Consider the following 17,776-nt stretch of genomic DNA (forward strand, 5'->3'; position numbering starts at 1 on the left):
TAAAAAACTAAAAAGGAAAACCTTTAATTGAGCAAGCTCACAGTCACAGGGTATAATGTTGTTTTCGGGGGTTTACAATGATGCTAAAAAGGATGACTTGTGATTGAAAGACTTTCTAAAATAACTTTCCTCTTGGGTCCGAGGTGTACCTGGCTTTGGCCTTGGGTGGGGAAATGAAACAAAAAAACTGACGCAGTGATGACACAAAAAGACAACAATAACTTGAACAAAAGTATTTTTTAGACATGTACCACATGACGTATAAGGAAACTATAACATGTGAAGATAAAGCCCTCTCGGTCATGCAGTACCCACCCCCACCCCAACCCTCATTTACACACCACACTGCTTACCCATGCTTTTGACTTCTACGCTACTACACCTTCACTTTTTCCAAAATATTAATGAAAATAATTATAACAAGTCTCACACAAACACACACACATTCACTCACACTTTCAAAACCACTCAAGATTGGAGCCAAAGTGGAGGAGGAGAACCAAAGTGGAAATTTACTAAAAAAAATAAAATAAAAAAGACCTGACGTGTGAAGTAAATGAGGGACTGCTGCGGTGATAGCATGAAAGTAACATGGACAGGCGTGGTTACCCATAATGTCCCCGTCCATCAAGTGAAATGACACTACATATCCTCCAACCACTATTTCTTCAATGCAGTTAATCCACATATACACACACATTCTTCCAGAACTCTGGGCAATCACTGCACAGCTTGTTCATTGGCAGTGCTACTCGAATCCTGAGGCTTCATCACATCGGGGAGTTCAGGGGGGCTGGAGAAGGCCTCGATGTGCAGCTGCTCAAACATCTCATCTGGAGGGGAGAGGAGACCCGGTAAAAGATCTGATATATGTCAGAAGCCCTCACTGCAAAACGACAAGTCAAACACCCACTATATTGTTCATTGATGTCGAAGCTCCGACTTGTCGACATGCATTATTACCAAACCCACTCGGCATCCATTCCCCACATCCGCAGTCCCACCAAGGTTTGTCATTGTTCCCATTGGGTTGAGTTTTTTCTTGCTCGGACGTGGGATCAGATCCAAGGATGTCGTTGTGGTTTGTGAAGCCCTTTGAGGCATTTGTATTTAAGGGCTATTGTAAATAAACTTTCATTGATTGATCGATTGAAATATGACCGGACTACCATGCAGGTTTTAAGCCAACCGCTGCAAGAAGACTAGTCGTAGATCCTCAACATGACAGGTGTGCTCTGCTGTTTTCAGGGAGCTACTGCAAAAAGGCAAGTCAAAAATCATTGATATGACAGGAGTGCTCTGTTGTTTAAGGACCTACTGTTAATGCAAAGTCAAAGATCCTCCCTACGACAGGATGGCTATGCTGTTGTTCAAGGACCTACTGAAAAAAAGGCAAGTCAAATGTCCTCTATAAGACGTGACCATCTGGGATCTTCTGCTAAAAAAAAAGCAAGTCAAACATCCTCTATATCAGGGGTGCCCATTACGTCAATCGCGAGCTACCGGTCGATCGCGGAGGTTGTGTTAGACGATCGGCAGCCAGGCATTTAAAAAAATAGACCTAAAAATTAGCGATCATCAATCTTCACCAAGACGTCACTTTCGTCACTTGATTGACATTCACGACACCTGAGGGTCTTGTGAGATGACACTGGCTGCTGCGAGCTCATTATTAAGAAAAAGTGATAGACAGGAAGGCGAGAAACACTTTTTATTTCAACACATTCACGCTGTACCTGCTGTCAAAACTCTAAAGACCGACTGCACGGTTCCTATCTTCACAATAAAAGTGCTGCTTCCTCTTGCCTGCGCTAACAAAATAAGGGTCTCAGAAAGCTGGCGTGCACAAGCTCGCAAGCTACGGAGCTAATGGATTTCTTGTAAAGTGTATAAAAACGAGTATGGGAGCTGGACAAATATGATGCAAAAAACCAACCACTTTCATGTGGTATTGGACAGAAAGGAGGACTTTTGTTCTCCTCCATTTGAAAATGCCGACGTTATCCGCACTTCTGTCTGATTCCAACCAATGCAAGTCATCCGAATCAGGTAATACTCCAACTTATATTCTTGTCTCCATGAAAGAAAGGACTCTATATTTGTTAAACATTATTGCATTATCATTAAAAACCTTTAATCTGTTAACAAAAACGTATGTTTCATAAATAAAAACATATAAATGATCTATATGAATGAGGTAGATCCCCTCAACTTGGTCAATTTAAAAGTAGCTCACCTGCAGAAGAAGTGTGGGGACCCCTGCTCTATATGCTAGAAGAGCACTGCTGTTTTTAAGGCCCTTGTGCATAAAGGCAAGTCAAAGATCATTGATATGACAAAAGCGCTCTACTGTTTTTAAGGACCTATTGCAAAAAGGCAGTTCAAAGATCCTCAAAATCAAAAGTTCTCAAACTTTTCGACCTCGGGGCCCAACTTTTCCACTACAGAGGGCCCCGGGACTTAATCAAATGTTAATACTTAATTAGTAATCTTACTTTTGATTTTAATGCTATTCAATAATTATATCCAACCTACTTACTGTTTAACAGGATAAACCTTGTCAAATGCTATGAAAGTGTGTTAATGACAGATTATTATCAAGGCTTAGGTCGGGCTGGTTACAAAAATGATCAAATATACTGCAAAAGAAGGAACTCATAAAAACTGATGAAAAATGAATGTACACACAATTACACTATGCTAAAATAAATAAATACATTATTATTAATAATAATAATTTATATGTTTATGCATCACAATTGAGTATTGCTGCGATCCATACAGACCACAGCTGAGAAAGATATTTTTGGCGGCCCTCTAGGGGGTGCTCGCAGCCCAATAATGGGACCCGGCCCTATGATTAAGAAACACTGCTCTATATGAAAGGCCTGTTATGCTGTTTTCAAGGGCCTTCTGCTAAAAAAGGCAAGTCAAAGTTTCTCTAAATGACAGAACATTACACTGTTTTAAGAACAGACTAGAAAAGTCAAGTCAAAGTTGCTGAATATGACAGGAGGGTTCTGCAGTTTTAAGGGCCCACTGCAGAAAGGAGCGCACTACTATTTAGAGACCCACACTACAAGAGCACTTCTTTTTTAAACCCAGTTTCAAAAGACAAGTCGAAGATCCTGTATGTGACATAAGCACTTTACTGCTTTAAGAGGATGCAGTATAAAAATGTTTGTCAAAGAGCTGAAGGTCTTGTCACAAGGCCTCAGCGTGCTTCACCACACTACATGCAGATCAACAAGAAAGACAAGATTAACTTTGCCCTATTCACGCTTTTTGTTCGTGTGTTTTGTTTGGTGACAATAACTTAATACACAGACCTAAGTTATGACATCCCTTATCAGGCACATAAGGCAGAACTTTTTAGCACATAGCTTTTTTACATTTGTGTAGCAAGCAATTTTTAAATTTGTTTAAAGCTTCTATAATTTAAAGCTAAAACTTAGTGTGTTCCATCCATCCATCCATTTCTACCGTTAATTACCTTTGGGGTCGCTGGTGCCTATCTCAGTTACAATCGGGCGGAAGGCGGGGTACACCCTTGACAAGTCGCCAACTCATCGCAGTGTGTTATTGTTATTAATAAATACCAACTTTTTTTCTTCATACATGTATTTTACTTAAGAATATATTTTCTGATAGTGACAGTTTGACTGCGGAACAGATTATTTATTTCAATTATTTACAATAGGTAGAATATATATATATATATATATATATATATATATATATATATTTTTTTTTTTTAAAACAATATCACACATATTAACCGAAGGAGCCTCCACAACAGCGCAGGGTGCACCATTTTGTAACTAACTACTTTGCTGCCTAAATAGGCTGCAGAAATTTAAACAAAGTGGACTGGAAGTCAGACCTCCCTCCCAACAAAAAAAATTCAAATTGTCTTGTAAACACAAACTATAAAAAAATTGTTATTTGTGGTGGTCCAAATTTTTTCGTGGCGGGTTGCTACAAATAAAAGAAATGTGTAAGAAACCCAGAAACAAATGAAAGTCAATGGAGTGAGATTCCCCAGACTGGTTAAGCTAACATGTCAGCATTCTCTCAACTTTTTGAGGGGTAGTTTGCAATCTCTACAAAATGTTTACTTGCCATTGATTCTGAAAGCCAGACCAACTGTAGCTGGGGCCTGTGGTCTGGCGGTCTGGTTGGTAAATCCACTGTCACCCAGAGTCTTGCTGTCTTCTAGCATCTTGTCATCCTGTGAAATAACTGATACATCAGCCACTGACTTCTTACAAATGTATTCTTTTCAGTTAACTCACTTTGTAGAGCCGCTGGTCCTCGGGCGGTCTCTTAAGAATTCCCTCGACAATACGCTTTAGTTCATAGACTGTGGTGGACTCCTTGGCATCTGTGAAGATTGTGGTCTTGTGACGCCGGATCATTAAGAACACATCCTGTAAGAAAAAGCAGGAGGGTGAAAGGCGACAGGATGGAATATTCATGGGGATAGAGTCATAATCGGGATTTAAGAGGAGGGATTAAGGAAGTCCTGTGACACAGATGGACACTTTGTGTAATTTAGTTTTTCATTTTCAAACTATGTATACGCAAGGTGGTAATTTATTTTCAAAATTGAGCACTTTTGATTATTTTTAGTCCAAACAGGCAACAATGCACACAAAATGTCCCATTACAACGCATTTTTTTAAATCTCACATTTATCTTCCACTGTTACAACTAAAGCTGCATCTTTTTGATTATTTTAGTTATCAAGTAATCTAACGGTTTATTTGATTAATCGAGTAATCGGATAAGAAACTTTATTTTCAATCCGTATTTTAGGGAAAATATTTGAAATAGGAATGTAATGATATGAAGATTTCAGAGTTTCACAGTTATCGTGACCAAATTTATCACGCTTATCGTTATTATAATGCTATTGTTGAATGTGTACAAAAAGTACTTATAAACACACTGAAATCTTTTCACAAAGTTTTTTTTAGGTTAAGCCTAACCCTAAATAATTAAAATAAATTGACACACTATAAAAAAACAACACTAGTTTGCATGTTTTCTGTTTTTCTTTTTAATGATTCACTGATAGTGTTTTAGTCTTAGTATGACATCTGCTTTTATGGCTAAGCCTTTATCATTTCAAATATTGGTTTGTATTGTAGCACAGTAACACTTTAAAATGTATTTAAACAAAAGGTGCATAAAAAATTAAATCTATTAACTATCATTTCCGGCAGTTGTTGTTGCATCCTACTCTGTCCAACGGTCCTTGAACGCACCCGAAGAACACCTCATTCTTGTATTCTTCTAAGTATAAAACAAACGCTCTCAACAAAAAGAGTGCAGCTGGTAAGTTTAAAGAGCACAATTGAATATCTAAGTTGCTCAGGCAGAAATGTGTTTATGAAAGTAGTAACATAAGTTAAGATTGGGGTGTCATTTCTTAGTGGGGAAAGACGTTAATATCTATTGTATTTATGTTAGTATTAAGGCTAGCATGCTGGCTCGAGTCAATCCGTGAGTTTGTCAAAGTGCAGTTATCATTCACGGTTTTTCGATGATTTTCATTTAAAATGGTAACACTAACTGTGAGGACTTTTACCATGGTTATCATTATTACCGTTTATCTTAACATCCTCAAGTTGAAATAAAAAATGTTCAGCTTACCATAACCTTCATTCTTTTTTAATAAGAGTAAATCATCAAAATTTATATTGCACTTTTTGTATGTGTGCAATAATTAAAACCCCCCCAAAATCTTTCTGTTGTTTGCCGCGACTCAGATAACTGCAAATAGGGCTGTCTTAACCTGAGAGAGGCCCCCGGGCCTAAGGGGGTTATCCTCATTAGTTAACGAACATATTTACTTTGCGATGGACGCATGCAAATCTGTGTGAGTGCAATAGAGCTGGGAGACTGCCTGTGCTTTTAGCTCAGTAGTAGCACACTGGCCTTATACACCGACAACCTGGGTTCACGCCTCGCTCGGACTAGTAAGAAAATCAACGCAGCCTGGAGAGCTGAGCGGTTTGTGATCGACACCTACGAACACAAATCATTGCATTCCGCCGTCAAAATCAGCGGCCCCTGATTGGGTGGGGCCACTGGGCTTGAGCCCAAGTCAGGGTTGCACGGCACCCACACACCAGCAGAGCGCTCTATTACAGCAGGAAATGATGTCCAAGTATTTAAAATGCCAGGTTTCAATAGTGTTTATTCGTTACATTAATTAAACGAATAATCAAAGCAATAGAATATAAATCAAAGCTTATTTAAATTTACATTTATCGATGAAACGTTGCAGCCCTAGATAGAATGCATTAGGTTAAAATTTTATGTCTACTTTTTTCCATTCAAAGTGTGCAGCTTAATTTCCAGTTGTGTTGCTACATTTTTCACAGGTATCTGATTTTTTTAATGTCCACGTGAAGAGTTCAATTCTGTATATTTTTCAAATCCGACCCAGGTCTCTTTTTTAAGTAGATACAAACAGTATATGTATTTGACTGCAGTCTAAACATTCAGGTGGCGTTCATCTGACCTATAAGTCATCAAAAGGTGACAACACAATTATACACCAAAACAAACAGGAACAAATATAAATGCTGGACAAAGAATCCGAAAACACATTCAGTGGCGAAAATATGATGCTTTAAAGGGGAACATTATCAACAGACCTATGTAAGCGTCAATATATACCTTGATGGTGCAGAAAAAAGACCATATATTTTTTTAACCGATTTCCGAACTCTAAATGGGTGAATTTTGGCGAATTAAACGCCTTTCTGTTTATCGCGCTGGAGGCGATGACGTCAGAATGTGACGTCACCGAGGTTATACAGCCACCATTTTCATTTTCAACACATTACAAACACCGGGTCTCAGCTCTGTTATTTTCAGTTTTTTTGACTATTTTTTGGAACCTTGGAGACATCATGCCTCGACGGTGTGTTGTCGGAGGGTGTAACAACACCAACAGGGAGGGATTCAAGTTGCACCACTGGCCCGAAGATGCGAAAGTGTCTGCCGCCAGACCCCCATTGAATGGGCCAGAGTGTCTCCACATTTTACCGGCGATGCTAAGGCAGACATGGCACAGAGATGTATGAATAACATGCAGATGCATTTGCAACGATAGTCAACGAAATCACAAAGGTGAGTTTTGTTGATGTTGACTGCCAGCCAATCGATGCTAACATGCTATGCTAATCGATGCTAACATGCTATTTACCGGCGGTGCTAAAGCAGACATGGTACAGAGATGTATGGATAACCTGTAGATGCATTTGCAACTATATTACGTTTCCTTCCACCCACATTTAATGCGAAAAAAACACTTACCAATCGACGGATTTAAGTTGCTCCAGTGTCACAAGATGCGAAAGTCCTTTTCGTTTGGTACGCACATTTTACCGGCGATGCTAACGCGGCTATTCGGCCATGCTATGGCTATGAATAGCGTCCATAGCTATTCGCTCAATAGCTTCAGTTTCTTCTTCAATACTTTCATACTCCAACCATCTGTTTCAATACATGCGCAATCTGTTGAATCGCTTAAGTCGCTGAAATCCGAGTTATAATCCGAGCTAATGTCACTATATCTTGCTGTGGTATTCCCATTGTTTACATTGGCAGCACTGTGTGACGTCAAAGGGAAATGGATAGTGGTTTCGAAGATAGCGAAAATAATGCACTTTAAAGCTTTATTTAGGGATATTCCGAGACCGGTAAAATTTTGAAAAAAAATTCAAAAAATACAACAAGCCACTGGGAACTGATTTTTCTTGTTTTTAACCCTTTTGAAATTGTGATAATGTTCCCCTTTAAAAGGGATTAAAACAAAGAATATTGTCCGCATGTTCCACCGCTCTGTCTCCTCCTCCACACACTCTTAGGTACAGATGCCGCAATAAGAAAATACCATCGTTAAAATGATTGCCCTCTTTCCTAATCTCCTACATGAAAGAATAATGGTTGACTCCGTTTGCACAAACTCTTTAAAAGTTGCCATAAATGTGCAAGGACTGACTTCAACAGGAATTCCGGAATCATCTTTGGGCCCCGCGTTCGACATCATTTTCGTGCGCACGCTTACAGGTTTTACCTATGCATTTATTTCATATTAGACATACATAGAGGTAACATATTTTTTGGTAAACCACATCAAAAGATTTGATTTAACAAAAATAGGAATTGGGCCTCAAACACTGCAGTGTGAACATAGTCTAAGCCACCCATGGCTCTAGAAGCGCCTCCCTAGTGGTTCCCTGGACCTCTTTGAGATGTGTGAAAATGGAAAAAGATGAAAAAAATGATAATTTTTTGGTTTTAATAAATTTTCTGTAGAAGAAACATGACACATACCTTGCTAATTTACACTTTTCAACCGAGTTAAACAATTCCACCTTCAAGATATTCCACTCATCCTGGACATTCAAACTATTATTTTTCCAAGCTAAAATACATTCCAGGAATACCAGGAATTCCTGTTTTTTCAAACCCTTTTTTTAACCGTTTTTTTTTTAACTAGAAAAATTCCAGTTTTTCACAAAAATTCCAGTTTTTCACAAAAATCCGTAATACAATTTCTCAATTAAAAATGTTACTACTATGCTGATGTTAGCATTCTAACATTCTATGCTAGCTTGTGAGCTAAATTCTTACTTTTTAACCTAATCATGAATTCAGTTACTTGGTGCCATCTTAAAAGCATGCTAGCCTTTCACCTGTTAGCACGCTAATATTAGTGTGCTAATATTAGTATACTAATGGTTATGCTTGTATTTTAGCAATTTGTTTACATTTTAAATCTAATAATATTGGATTTTGTTACTTTTTAATTTTAAAAGTACCAATGATTGTCACACACACACACTAGGTGTGGCGAAATTATTTTCCGCATTTGACCCATCACCCTTGATCACCCCATGGGAGGTGAGGGGAGCAGTGAGCAGCAGCGGTGGCTGCACCCGGGAATCATTTTTGGTGATATAACCCCCAATTACGACCCTTGATGCTGAGTGCCAAGCAGGGAGGTAATGGGTCCCATTTTTATAGTCTTTGGTATGACTTGGTGTCTTGGTGCCATCCTACAATTGTGCTGAAAATGTCAATTTTCCTGAAGGAACTCTCCTGAAGGAATAAATAAAGTACTATCTATCTATCTATCTACAAGTATGCTAGCTATTCCACTGGAATCTTACTACTGTTAGCATGCTAATAGTTTATGCGAGCATCTTAAAACGTATGCAAGCCTTTCACCTATTAGAATGCTAACTTTAGCATTTCAATAATAGCACGCTACCATTTTATGCTAGCATATTAGCTAATTTTGTACATTTTAAACCCAATAATCATGGATTCCGTTACTTGGTGCCATATTATACTGTAAGTATGTTAAGTGTTCCCCTGTTACTATGCTAATTTTAGCATGCTAACACTTTAACTAATTTTGTTCTTTTCAACCAAATAACCATGGATTCTGTTACTTGGTGCCATCTTAAAAGTATGCTAGCTGTTTCATTGTTACCATGCTAATGTTAACATGTTAATGATTTATGCAAGCATTTTTACTTAGTTTCGTATTTTTTTAACCCAATAAACATGTATTTGTTACTTACCTCTATCTTAGAAGTATGTTAGCAAGTTAATGTTTTCTTTCTAGCATTTTAGCTAATATTGTACAATGTAAACCTAGTAGCCATGGATTTTGTTATTTGGTACCATGTTAAAAGTATGCTAGCTGTTACCCTGTTAGCATGAGGAGTTGTTATGCCAACATTTAAGCTAATGTCATAGCTAGAATATATAAATTACGTTACTTTGTAACCTCGGAAAGTATGGTAACTCTCCTAACTATAGAATACTTGCCAACCCGCCCGATTTTCTCACAAATTTCGGTGCCCCTCCCGAAACTCTCCCGGGGGCAAACATGCTCCCGAATTTCTCCCGATTTCCACCCAGACAACAATATTTGGGCCGGGCCTTAAAGGAACTGCCTTTAGTGTCCTCTCTCACCTGAAAAGGAGACTACTATGTATGTCTCTGTTATACATAGATTTCTATAACCCACAAAGTAGGCAGGTACGGAGCTATTTCTCAGCGTATGTTTATTCCAGCCGGCACGTTAATAGACTGACACACAACATCCGGATTCCCATCATGCACTGCTTCAAAACTGCGACAAAGCAGAAGAACGAAGAAGACACATGGCGACGACGAGTAAGAAGAAGTACGCTTGCAAGTTCCAAAATGATTGGAAAAAAATAATTTCAGTTCATCTAGGACAGCTCGAAGGGGAAGGGGTATGCTGCCTGCAAATTTTGTAGATCAGTCTTCTCCATTGAACACGGTGGCCGAATGGATATACTCATTCATTAACGTATTCTTTACAGTGAAGAAAATAAGTATTTGAGCACCCTGCTATTTTGCAAGTTCTCCCACTTAGAAATTAATGAGGGGAATGAAATTTTCACGTTAGGTGCATGTCCACTGTATTAGAGATAACCTAAAAAGAAAAATCCAGAAATCACAATCTATAATTTTTTTTAACAATTTATTTGTGTGATACAGATGAAAATAAGTATTTGAACACCTGTCCATCAGCTAGAATTCTGACCCTCAAAGACCTGTTAGTCCGCCTTTAAAAGTCCTCCTCCACTCCACTGTATTATCCTGAATCAGATGCACCTGTCTGAGGTCGTTAGCTGCATAAAGACAAATGTCCACCCCATAAAATCAGTAAGACCCAAACATTCAGCATGGCTAAGAGCAAAGAGCTGTCCAAAGACACCAGAGACAAAATTGTACAACTCCACAAGGATGGAAAGGGTTCCGGAGAAATTGCCAAGCAGCTTGGTGAAAAAAGGTCCACTGTTGGAGCAATCATTAGGAAATGGAAAAAGCTAAACATGACGGTAAATCTCAATCCGAGTGGAGCCCCATCCAAGATATCATTTTGAGGGGTCTCAATGATGTTAGGAAAGGTGAGGAATCAGCCCAGGACTACACGGAAGGACTTGGTCATTGACCTGAAAAGAGCTGGGACCACGGTTTCCATTGTCACTGTTGGTAATACACTAAGACGTCATGGTTTGAAATCATGCATGGCATGGAAGGTTCCCCTGCTTAAACCAGCACATGTTAACGCCCTTCTTAAGTTTGCCAATGACCATTTAGATGATCCAGATGAGTCATGGGATAAAGTTTTGTGGACAGATGAGACCAAAATTGACCTTTTTGGTCATAATTCCATTACCCGTGTTTGGAGGAAGAAGAATGATGCGTACCATCCCAAGAACACAATCCCTACTGTGAAGCATTGGGGTGGTAGCATCATGCTTTGGGGGTGTTTTTCTGCTCATGGGACAGGACAACTGTACTGTATTAAGGAGAGGATGACTGAAGCCATGTATTGTGAGATTTTGGCCCAAAACCTCCTTCCCTCAGTCAGATCATTGAAGATGAGTCGTGGCTGGATCTTCCAACATGACAATGACCCAAAGCACACAGCCAGGAAAACCAAGAAGTGGCTTCGTAAGAACCATATCAAGGTTCCGGAGTGGCCAAGCCAGTCTCCAGACCTAAATACAATTGAAAATCGGTGGAGGGAGCTGATAGTCTGTGTTACTCAGCGACAGCCCAGAAACCTGACTGATCTCGAGAAGATCTGTGTGGACCAAAATCCCTCCTGCAGTCTGTGCAAACCTTGTGAAGTACTATAGGAAACTTTTGACCTCTGTAATCGCAAACAAAGGCTACTCTACCAAATATTAATGTTGGTGTTCAAATACTTATTTTTAGCTTTATCACACAAATAAATTGTTAAAAAAATCATAGATTGTGATTTCTGGATTTTTCTTTTCAGGTTATCTCTCATACAGTGGACATGCACCTACCGTGTAAATTACAGACCCCTCCATGATTTCTAAGTGGGACAACTTGCAAAATAGCAGGGTGTTCAAATACTTATTTTATTCACTGTATATATACATAAGAAATTATTAAAAATCTTTACACCCCCCGCTACCCCATCTTCCGAATTTGGAGGTCTCAAGGTTGGCAAGTATGACTATACCGAGATTCATACTACATTTCAGTACAGCGTTTGCTCTTCACCTCTTAACCTTCTATTTTAACATTTTAACCATTTCGAAATTTCTCTAGTATTTCAGTTTAGCGCAAGCTTTTCAACATTCAAACAATTTTAACATTCAAACCATTTCAGCATTTAAACAGTTTCAAAATTCAATCCATTTCTACATTCACCCTACATTCCATTAGCTTTTCAGTTCAGCGTCAGCTCTTCAACATTCAAACAAGGGCTGGGCGATATATCGATATACACAATATATTGCGGGTTTGTCTCTGTGCGATATAGAAAATGACTAGATTGTGATATTCGAGTATACGAGTTCTCACGCAGTTGCTTTTAACTGCGGGCATTACATGACAGGCTCTCCTCACTCGTTCCTGTCTCTCCTTCTCATAGACAAGCGCACTTTCTTACATACGTCACATACTGTCACGTCATACCATGAATTGATTAACGTGGACCCGACTTAAACAAGTTGAAAAACTTATTCAGGTGTTACCATTTAGTGGTGAATTGGACAGAATATGTACTGAAATGTGCAATCTACTAATAAAAGTATCAATCAATCAATCAATCAATACGTCACATACGTATACGCCCTCTCCCGGCAGAGCGGTAGCAGCATGGGTAACGTTAGCTGTGATGCTAGTGGAGCCATGAGAGTGGTAATACGAGAGAAAGAAGGAGTGAATGAAGAAAGAATGAATTCCCAAAAAAACAGCAGGGGTTCCATCGTCTGGCGGTGGTTTGGCTTCAAGTGGGAATATGTCGAAAAGACAACCGTAAATTGTCAAGTGTGTGCCAAAAGCGTTGCTATAAAAAGTAGCATCACTGCTAATATGTAGCATCATATGAAAAGTCACCTGCTAGAGAATGAAGAGAATAACGTCCCTAGTAACCTACCACATAGCAAAGGACGAATACTATTTGATTTCCTATTATGCAGTTCATTTATATTTGACACTTAAAATGTCTCTGACAATCTTGCACTTTCTGTTTTGGAAATGACATGAACGTTTGTGCCACTGCTTAGTAACTATTCGATAAATACAGTTTTGGTCAATTGACTTAATTGTGATTTTCTTCTCTGCATGAAAGTTTTGAATTAGCATATATTATTGCTGTATGAATAAGAATGTTTTAATGTAGACACATAGAATCATCATACTGCTGTGATTATATGTATCAACTGTTCATTCAACGCCAAGGCAAAATATCGAGATATAGATCGTATATCTTACTGACAGGATGCAGTGCATCTCCCATAACAATGTGATCTCGGACTATGTTAAGGTAACGTGTGGAGTTCCCCAGGCTTCGGTCCTTTGCCCTGCACTCTTCAGCATCTACATGCTGCCGCTAGGTGACATCATACGCAAATACGGTGTTAGCTTTCACTGTTATGCTGATGACACCCAACTCTACATGCCCCTAAAGCTGACCAACACGCCGGATTGTAGTCAGCTGGAGGCATGTCTTAATGAAATTAAACAATGGATGTCCACTAACTTTTTGCAACTCAACGCCAAAAAAACGGAAATGCTGATTATCGGTCCTGCTGTAGACCGACATTTATTAAATAATACAACTTTAACAATTGACAACCAAACAATTAAACAAGGCGACTCAGTAAAGAATCTGGGTATTATCTTCGACTCAACTCTCTCGTTTTAGTCACCCATTAAGAATGTTACTAAAACGGCCTTCTTTCATCTCCGTAATATCGCAAAAATTCGCTCCATTTTGTCCACTAACGACGCCGAGATCATTATCCATGCGTTTGTTACGTCTCGTCTCGATTATTGTAACGTATTATTTTCGGGTCTCCCCATGTCTAGCATTAAAAGATTACAGTTGGTACAAAATGCGGCTGCTACACTTTTGACAAGAACAAGAAGGTTTGATCATATTACGCCTGTACTGGCTCACCTGCACTGGCTTCCTGTGCACTTAAGATGTGACTTTAAGGTTTTACTACTTACGTATAAAATACTACACGGTCTAGCTCCAACCTATCTTGCCGATTGTATTGTACCATATGTCCCGGCAAGAAATCTGCGTTCAAAGGACTCCGGCTTATTAGTGATTCCCAGAGCCCAAAAAAAGTCTGCGGGCTATAGAGCGTTTTCCGTTCGGGCTCCAGTACTCTGGAATGCCCTCCCTGTAACCGTTCGAGATGCTAACTCAGTAGAAGCATTTAAGACTCACCTTAAAACTCATTTGTATACTCTAGTCTTTAAATACACCCCCTTTTTAGACCAGTTGATCTGCTTTCTTTTCTTTTTCTCCTCTGTCCCACTCTCCCTTGTGGAGGGGGTCCGGTCCGGTGGCCATGCATGAAGTACTGGCTGTCCAGAGTCGGGACCCAGGATGGACCGCTCGTCCAGAGTCGGGACCCAGGATGGACCGCTCGCCTGCGTATCGACTGGGGACATCTCTGCGCTGCTGAACCGCCTCCGCTTGGGATGGTTTCCTGTTGGCTCCACTATGGACGTGACTCTCGCTACTGTGTTGGATCCACGATGGATTGAACTTTCACAGTATCATGTTAGACCCGCTCGACATCCATTGCTTTCGGTCCCCTAGGGGGGTGGGAGGTTGCCCACATATGCGGTCCTCTTCAAGGTTTCTCATAGTCATCACTGTCACTGACGTCCACTGGGGTGAGTTTTCCTTGCCCTTATGTGGGCTCTACCGAGGATGTTGTTGTGGTTTGTGCAGCCCTTTGAGACACTAGTGATTTAGGGCTATATAAATAAACATTGATTGATTGATATCGCGATATGGCCTAAAAATATAGAGATATTAAAAAACAGGCGATATCGCCCAGCCCTAGTTCAAACCATTTCTACATTCAAACTATTCTTACCTTCATACTAAATTCTATCAGCATTTCAGTTCAACTTCAGCATTGGAGCATTCACACGCAGTTCCTTCAGGAATTGCCTCATCTACTTAAATAATTGAGGGTTCAATGTTTAAGTTTTAAGTGTTTTCCTAAAATAATGTCAACAAATTAGGTCGTTGACTAGGTATGCATAAGGTAGACTTTTTTCAGAGAATAAATTAGTAATGTGAATGATTACTTTCATACCCATGACAAATCTGCTTACCGGAAATTAGGGTTTCTGGCATTATTCCAAACGCTAGCAACAGTGAGCTAATGGTGACAAGCAGCTGATTCAAAATGCAAACTTGGGTCATACCGAGGTGATGTTTCGCGGCTAAAAATAAATTTTATGACAGCAAGAGTATAAAGTTAGTCTACTTCCCAAAGATGAGTGTCTAACTTGAGTGAAATTACATCACCCCCAAGGTTGGCCAGGCTAATTTACCTCGCTGTTGGTTGACGGGAAGGCGAAGCTAACATAGCAAACTTAGCACAAGCTCGCATTTAATTACTTATATGTCTGTTTTTATGTGCCGCTCGCGTCGTTGTTTGGACACCGACCACTGAAGGTTAACGCCGGGAATCTATCGAGGTAGTAATATGACACAAAAGTGAGTAAAAACATGCACTTACCATCTCAAGTAATCAGCTAGCTAGCCCGATGCGCCAGCCCAGTAGTGCAGCAGAACCCCCCAGACTGCGCCGGCGCGGTTTACGGCGATTGCGTAATTGAAAGGAGCACGCTGTATTCACGAAAGACCAGTGCGCACGTCCACGTACGGTTATTTTCAGAATTTGGCGCGAGCGCGCTCAGATGCGTCACTCCAGCAGACGACGGAGATGATTGCTCAGTGGGCGCCACTGTCTTGGAAGACACCCTTGCTTTTTGGGATTAATGCTGAATTATGGTCAGTGTGAAACGTCCTTTACTTACACACATACACTTAAAGTTGTTATAAATGTGACTTACTCGTGGGCGGACACTTAGAATGTATTTGCTACGTGACGTGTTGACTGTACGTTAACGAGCTAGCGCCACGGTTAATGTTTTTGAAAACGGCCACGGCTCAACGCTATTTTACTTATTCGGACAATTGTCAAGTTCTGTCGTCATATTGCTACATCATTGTTTTTTGTGCCAATATAAATACAACAGATACTAGTATCAATATTCTTACCATGAATGTGATAACGTGGACCCCGACTTAAACAAGTTGAAACTCGTATTCGGGTGTTGCCATTTAGTGGTCAATTGTACGGAATATGTACTGTACTGTGCAATCTACTAATAAAAGTTTCAATCAAATGAACTTGTCAGTACCAGAAGTGTTTACATGCCTGAAGAGTGCATGTAAACAACTTGTCCAGCAGGATGGTTAGGTAGGCCGGTTCTCAAATGAGGGTACGCGTACCACTGGGGGTACTTAAAGGTATGCCGAGGGGTACGTGAGATTTATTTAAAATATTCTAAAAATAGCAATAATTCAAAAATCCTTTATAAAAAAAATGTATTGAGTAATATTTCAACGAAATATGAATGTAAGTTCATAAACTGAAAAGAAATGCAACAATGCAATATTCAGTGTTGACAGCTAGATTTTTTTTGTGGACATGTTCCATAAATATTGATGTTAAAGATTTCTTTTTTTCTGAAGAAATGTTTAGAATTAAGTTCATGAATCCGGATGGATCTCTATTACAATCCCCAAAGAGGGCACTTTAAGTTGATGATTACTTCTATGTGTAGAAACCTTTATTTATAATTGAATCACTTGTTTATTTTTCAACTAGTTTTTAGTTATTTATATAACTTTTTTTCCAAATAGTTCAAGAAAGACCACCACAAATGAGCAATATTTTGCACTGTTATACAATTTAATAAATCAGAAACTGATAACATAGTGCTGTATTTTACTTCTTTATCTGTTTTTTTCAACCAAAAATGCTTCGCTCTGATTAGGGGGTACTTGAATTAAAACAATGTTCACAGGGCGTATATCACTGAAAAAAGGTTGAGAACCACTGCGGTAGGGGATACACAAAAGACGTGAAGTGTACTTACTTAAACAGTTCCGTAATGGTGTAGTGTAGTAGTTTTAAACCAGATAACGACCACAAGAAAAACATTTTTTGCTCCCGCAATGTAATATACTGTAGTGTTGCTAGGAAGTACTTTCCATTTTCCATCATGCCTTATGGTGTTTTCTAATGATGTGTATTTGAAGCACCGTTGCCTCTTGAACGTCCCTCTTTGTGCCCTTTATGATGATGTGCCTTCTTTGTTAAGGTGTTTTTTCTTGGTTTGTCATTGCATCTTAGTGATAACACAATAAAGAGTGGTCCCTTACAACAGTGTTTTTCAACCTTTTTTGAGCCAAGTCAAGTTTTTTGCGTTGCAAAATCATTAGAAAAAGAAACTCCGTTGACAGTGAAAAGTCGTTGTCGCTATTGTTGGATATGACTTTATACCATGCATCAATATAGCTCTTGTCTCGAAATAGGTGTACTATCACCACCTGTCACATCAGGCCATGACTTATTTTGAGTTATTTGCTGTTTTCCTGTGTGTAGTGTTTTAGTTCTTGTCTTGCGCTCCTATTTTGGTGTCTTTTTCTATTTCTGTTTTGGTATTCTCCTGTAGCAGTTTCATGTCTTCCTTTGAACGATACCACATCTACTTTGTTTGAGCGATCAAGAACATTTCAGTTGTTTTTATCCTTCTTTGTGGGACATTGTGGATTGTCATGTCATGTTCAGATGTACATGGTGGACGCCGTCTTTGCACCACAGTAAGTCTTTGC

General features: G+C 39.3%; 2 protein-coding genes across 2 annotated transcripts in view; one reads left to right on the top strand and one right to left on the bottom strand.

Annotated features, from left to right (window-relative positions):
- On the bottom strand, positions 1–15,766 carry LOC133558251 (elongin-B-like). Its single transcript, XM_061909482.1, has 4 exons — positions 15,609–15,766; positions 4,296–4,430; positions 4,123–4,231; positions 1–833 (listed from the first exon to the last, which is right to left on the bottom strand). Exons 1-4 carry the CDS (start codon positions 15,609–15,611, stop codon positions 721–723), a joined length of 360 nt encoding a protein of 119 aa, XP_061765466.1. The 5' UTR covers positions 15,612–15,766; the 3' UTR covers positions 1–720.
- pkmyt1 (protein kinase, membrane associated tyrosine/threonine 1) overlaps positions 15,485–17,776 on the top strand; it is a 14,857-nt gene continuing 12,565 nt past the window's right edge. The window contains exon 1 of the mRNA XM_061909481.1: positions 15,485–15,883. Within this exon, the coding sequence (XP_061765465.1) occupies positions 15,871–15,883 (13 nt within the window). The 5' untranslated portion in view covers positions 15,485–15,870. The remainder of the gene's footprint in view (positions 15,884–17,776) is intronic.

The sequence above is a fragment of the Nerophis ophidion genome, linkage group LG08 (genome assembly GCF_033978795.1).
Source record: "Nerophis ophidion isolate RoL-2023_Sa linkage group LG08, RoL_Noph_v1.0, whole genome shotgun sequence".
NCBI classification, from domain to species: Eukaryota; Metazoa; Chordata; class Actinopteri; order Syngnathiformes; family Syngnathidae; genus Nerophis; species Nerophis ophidion.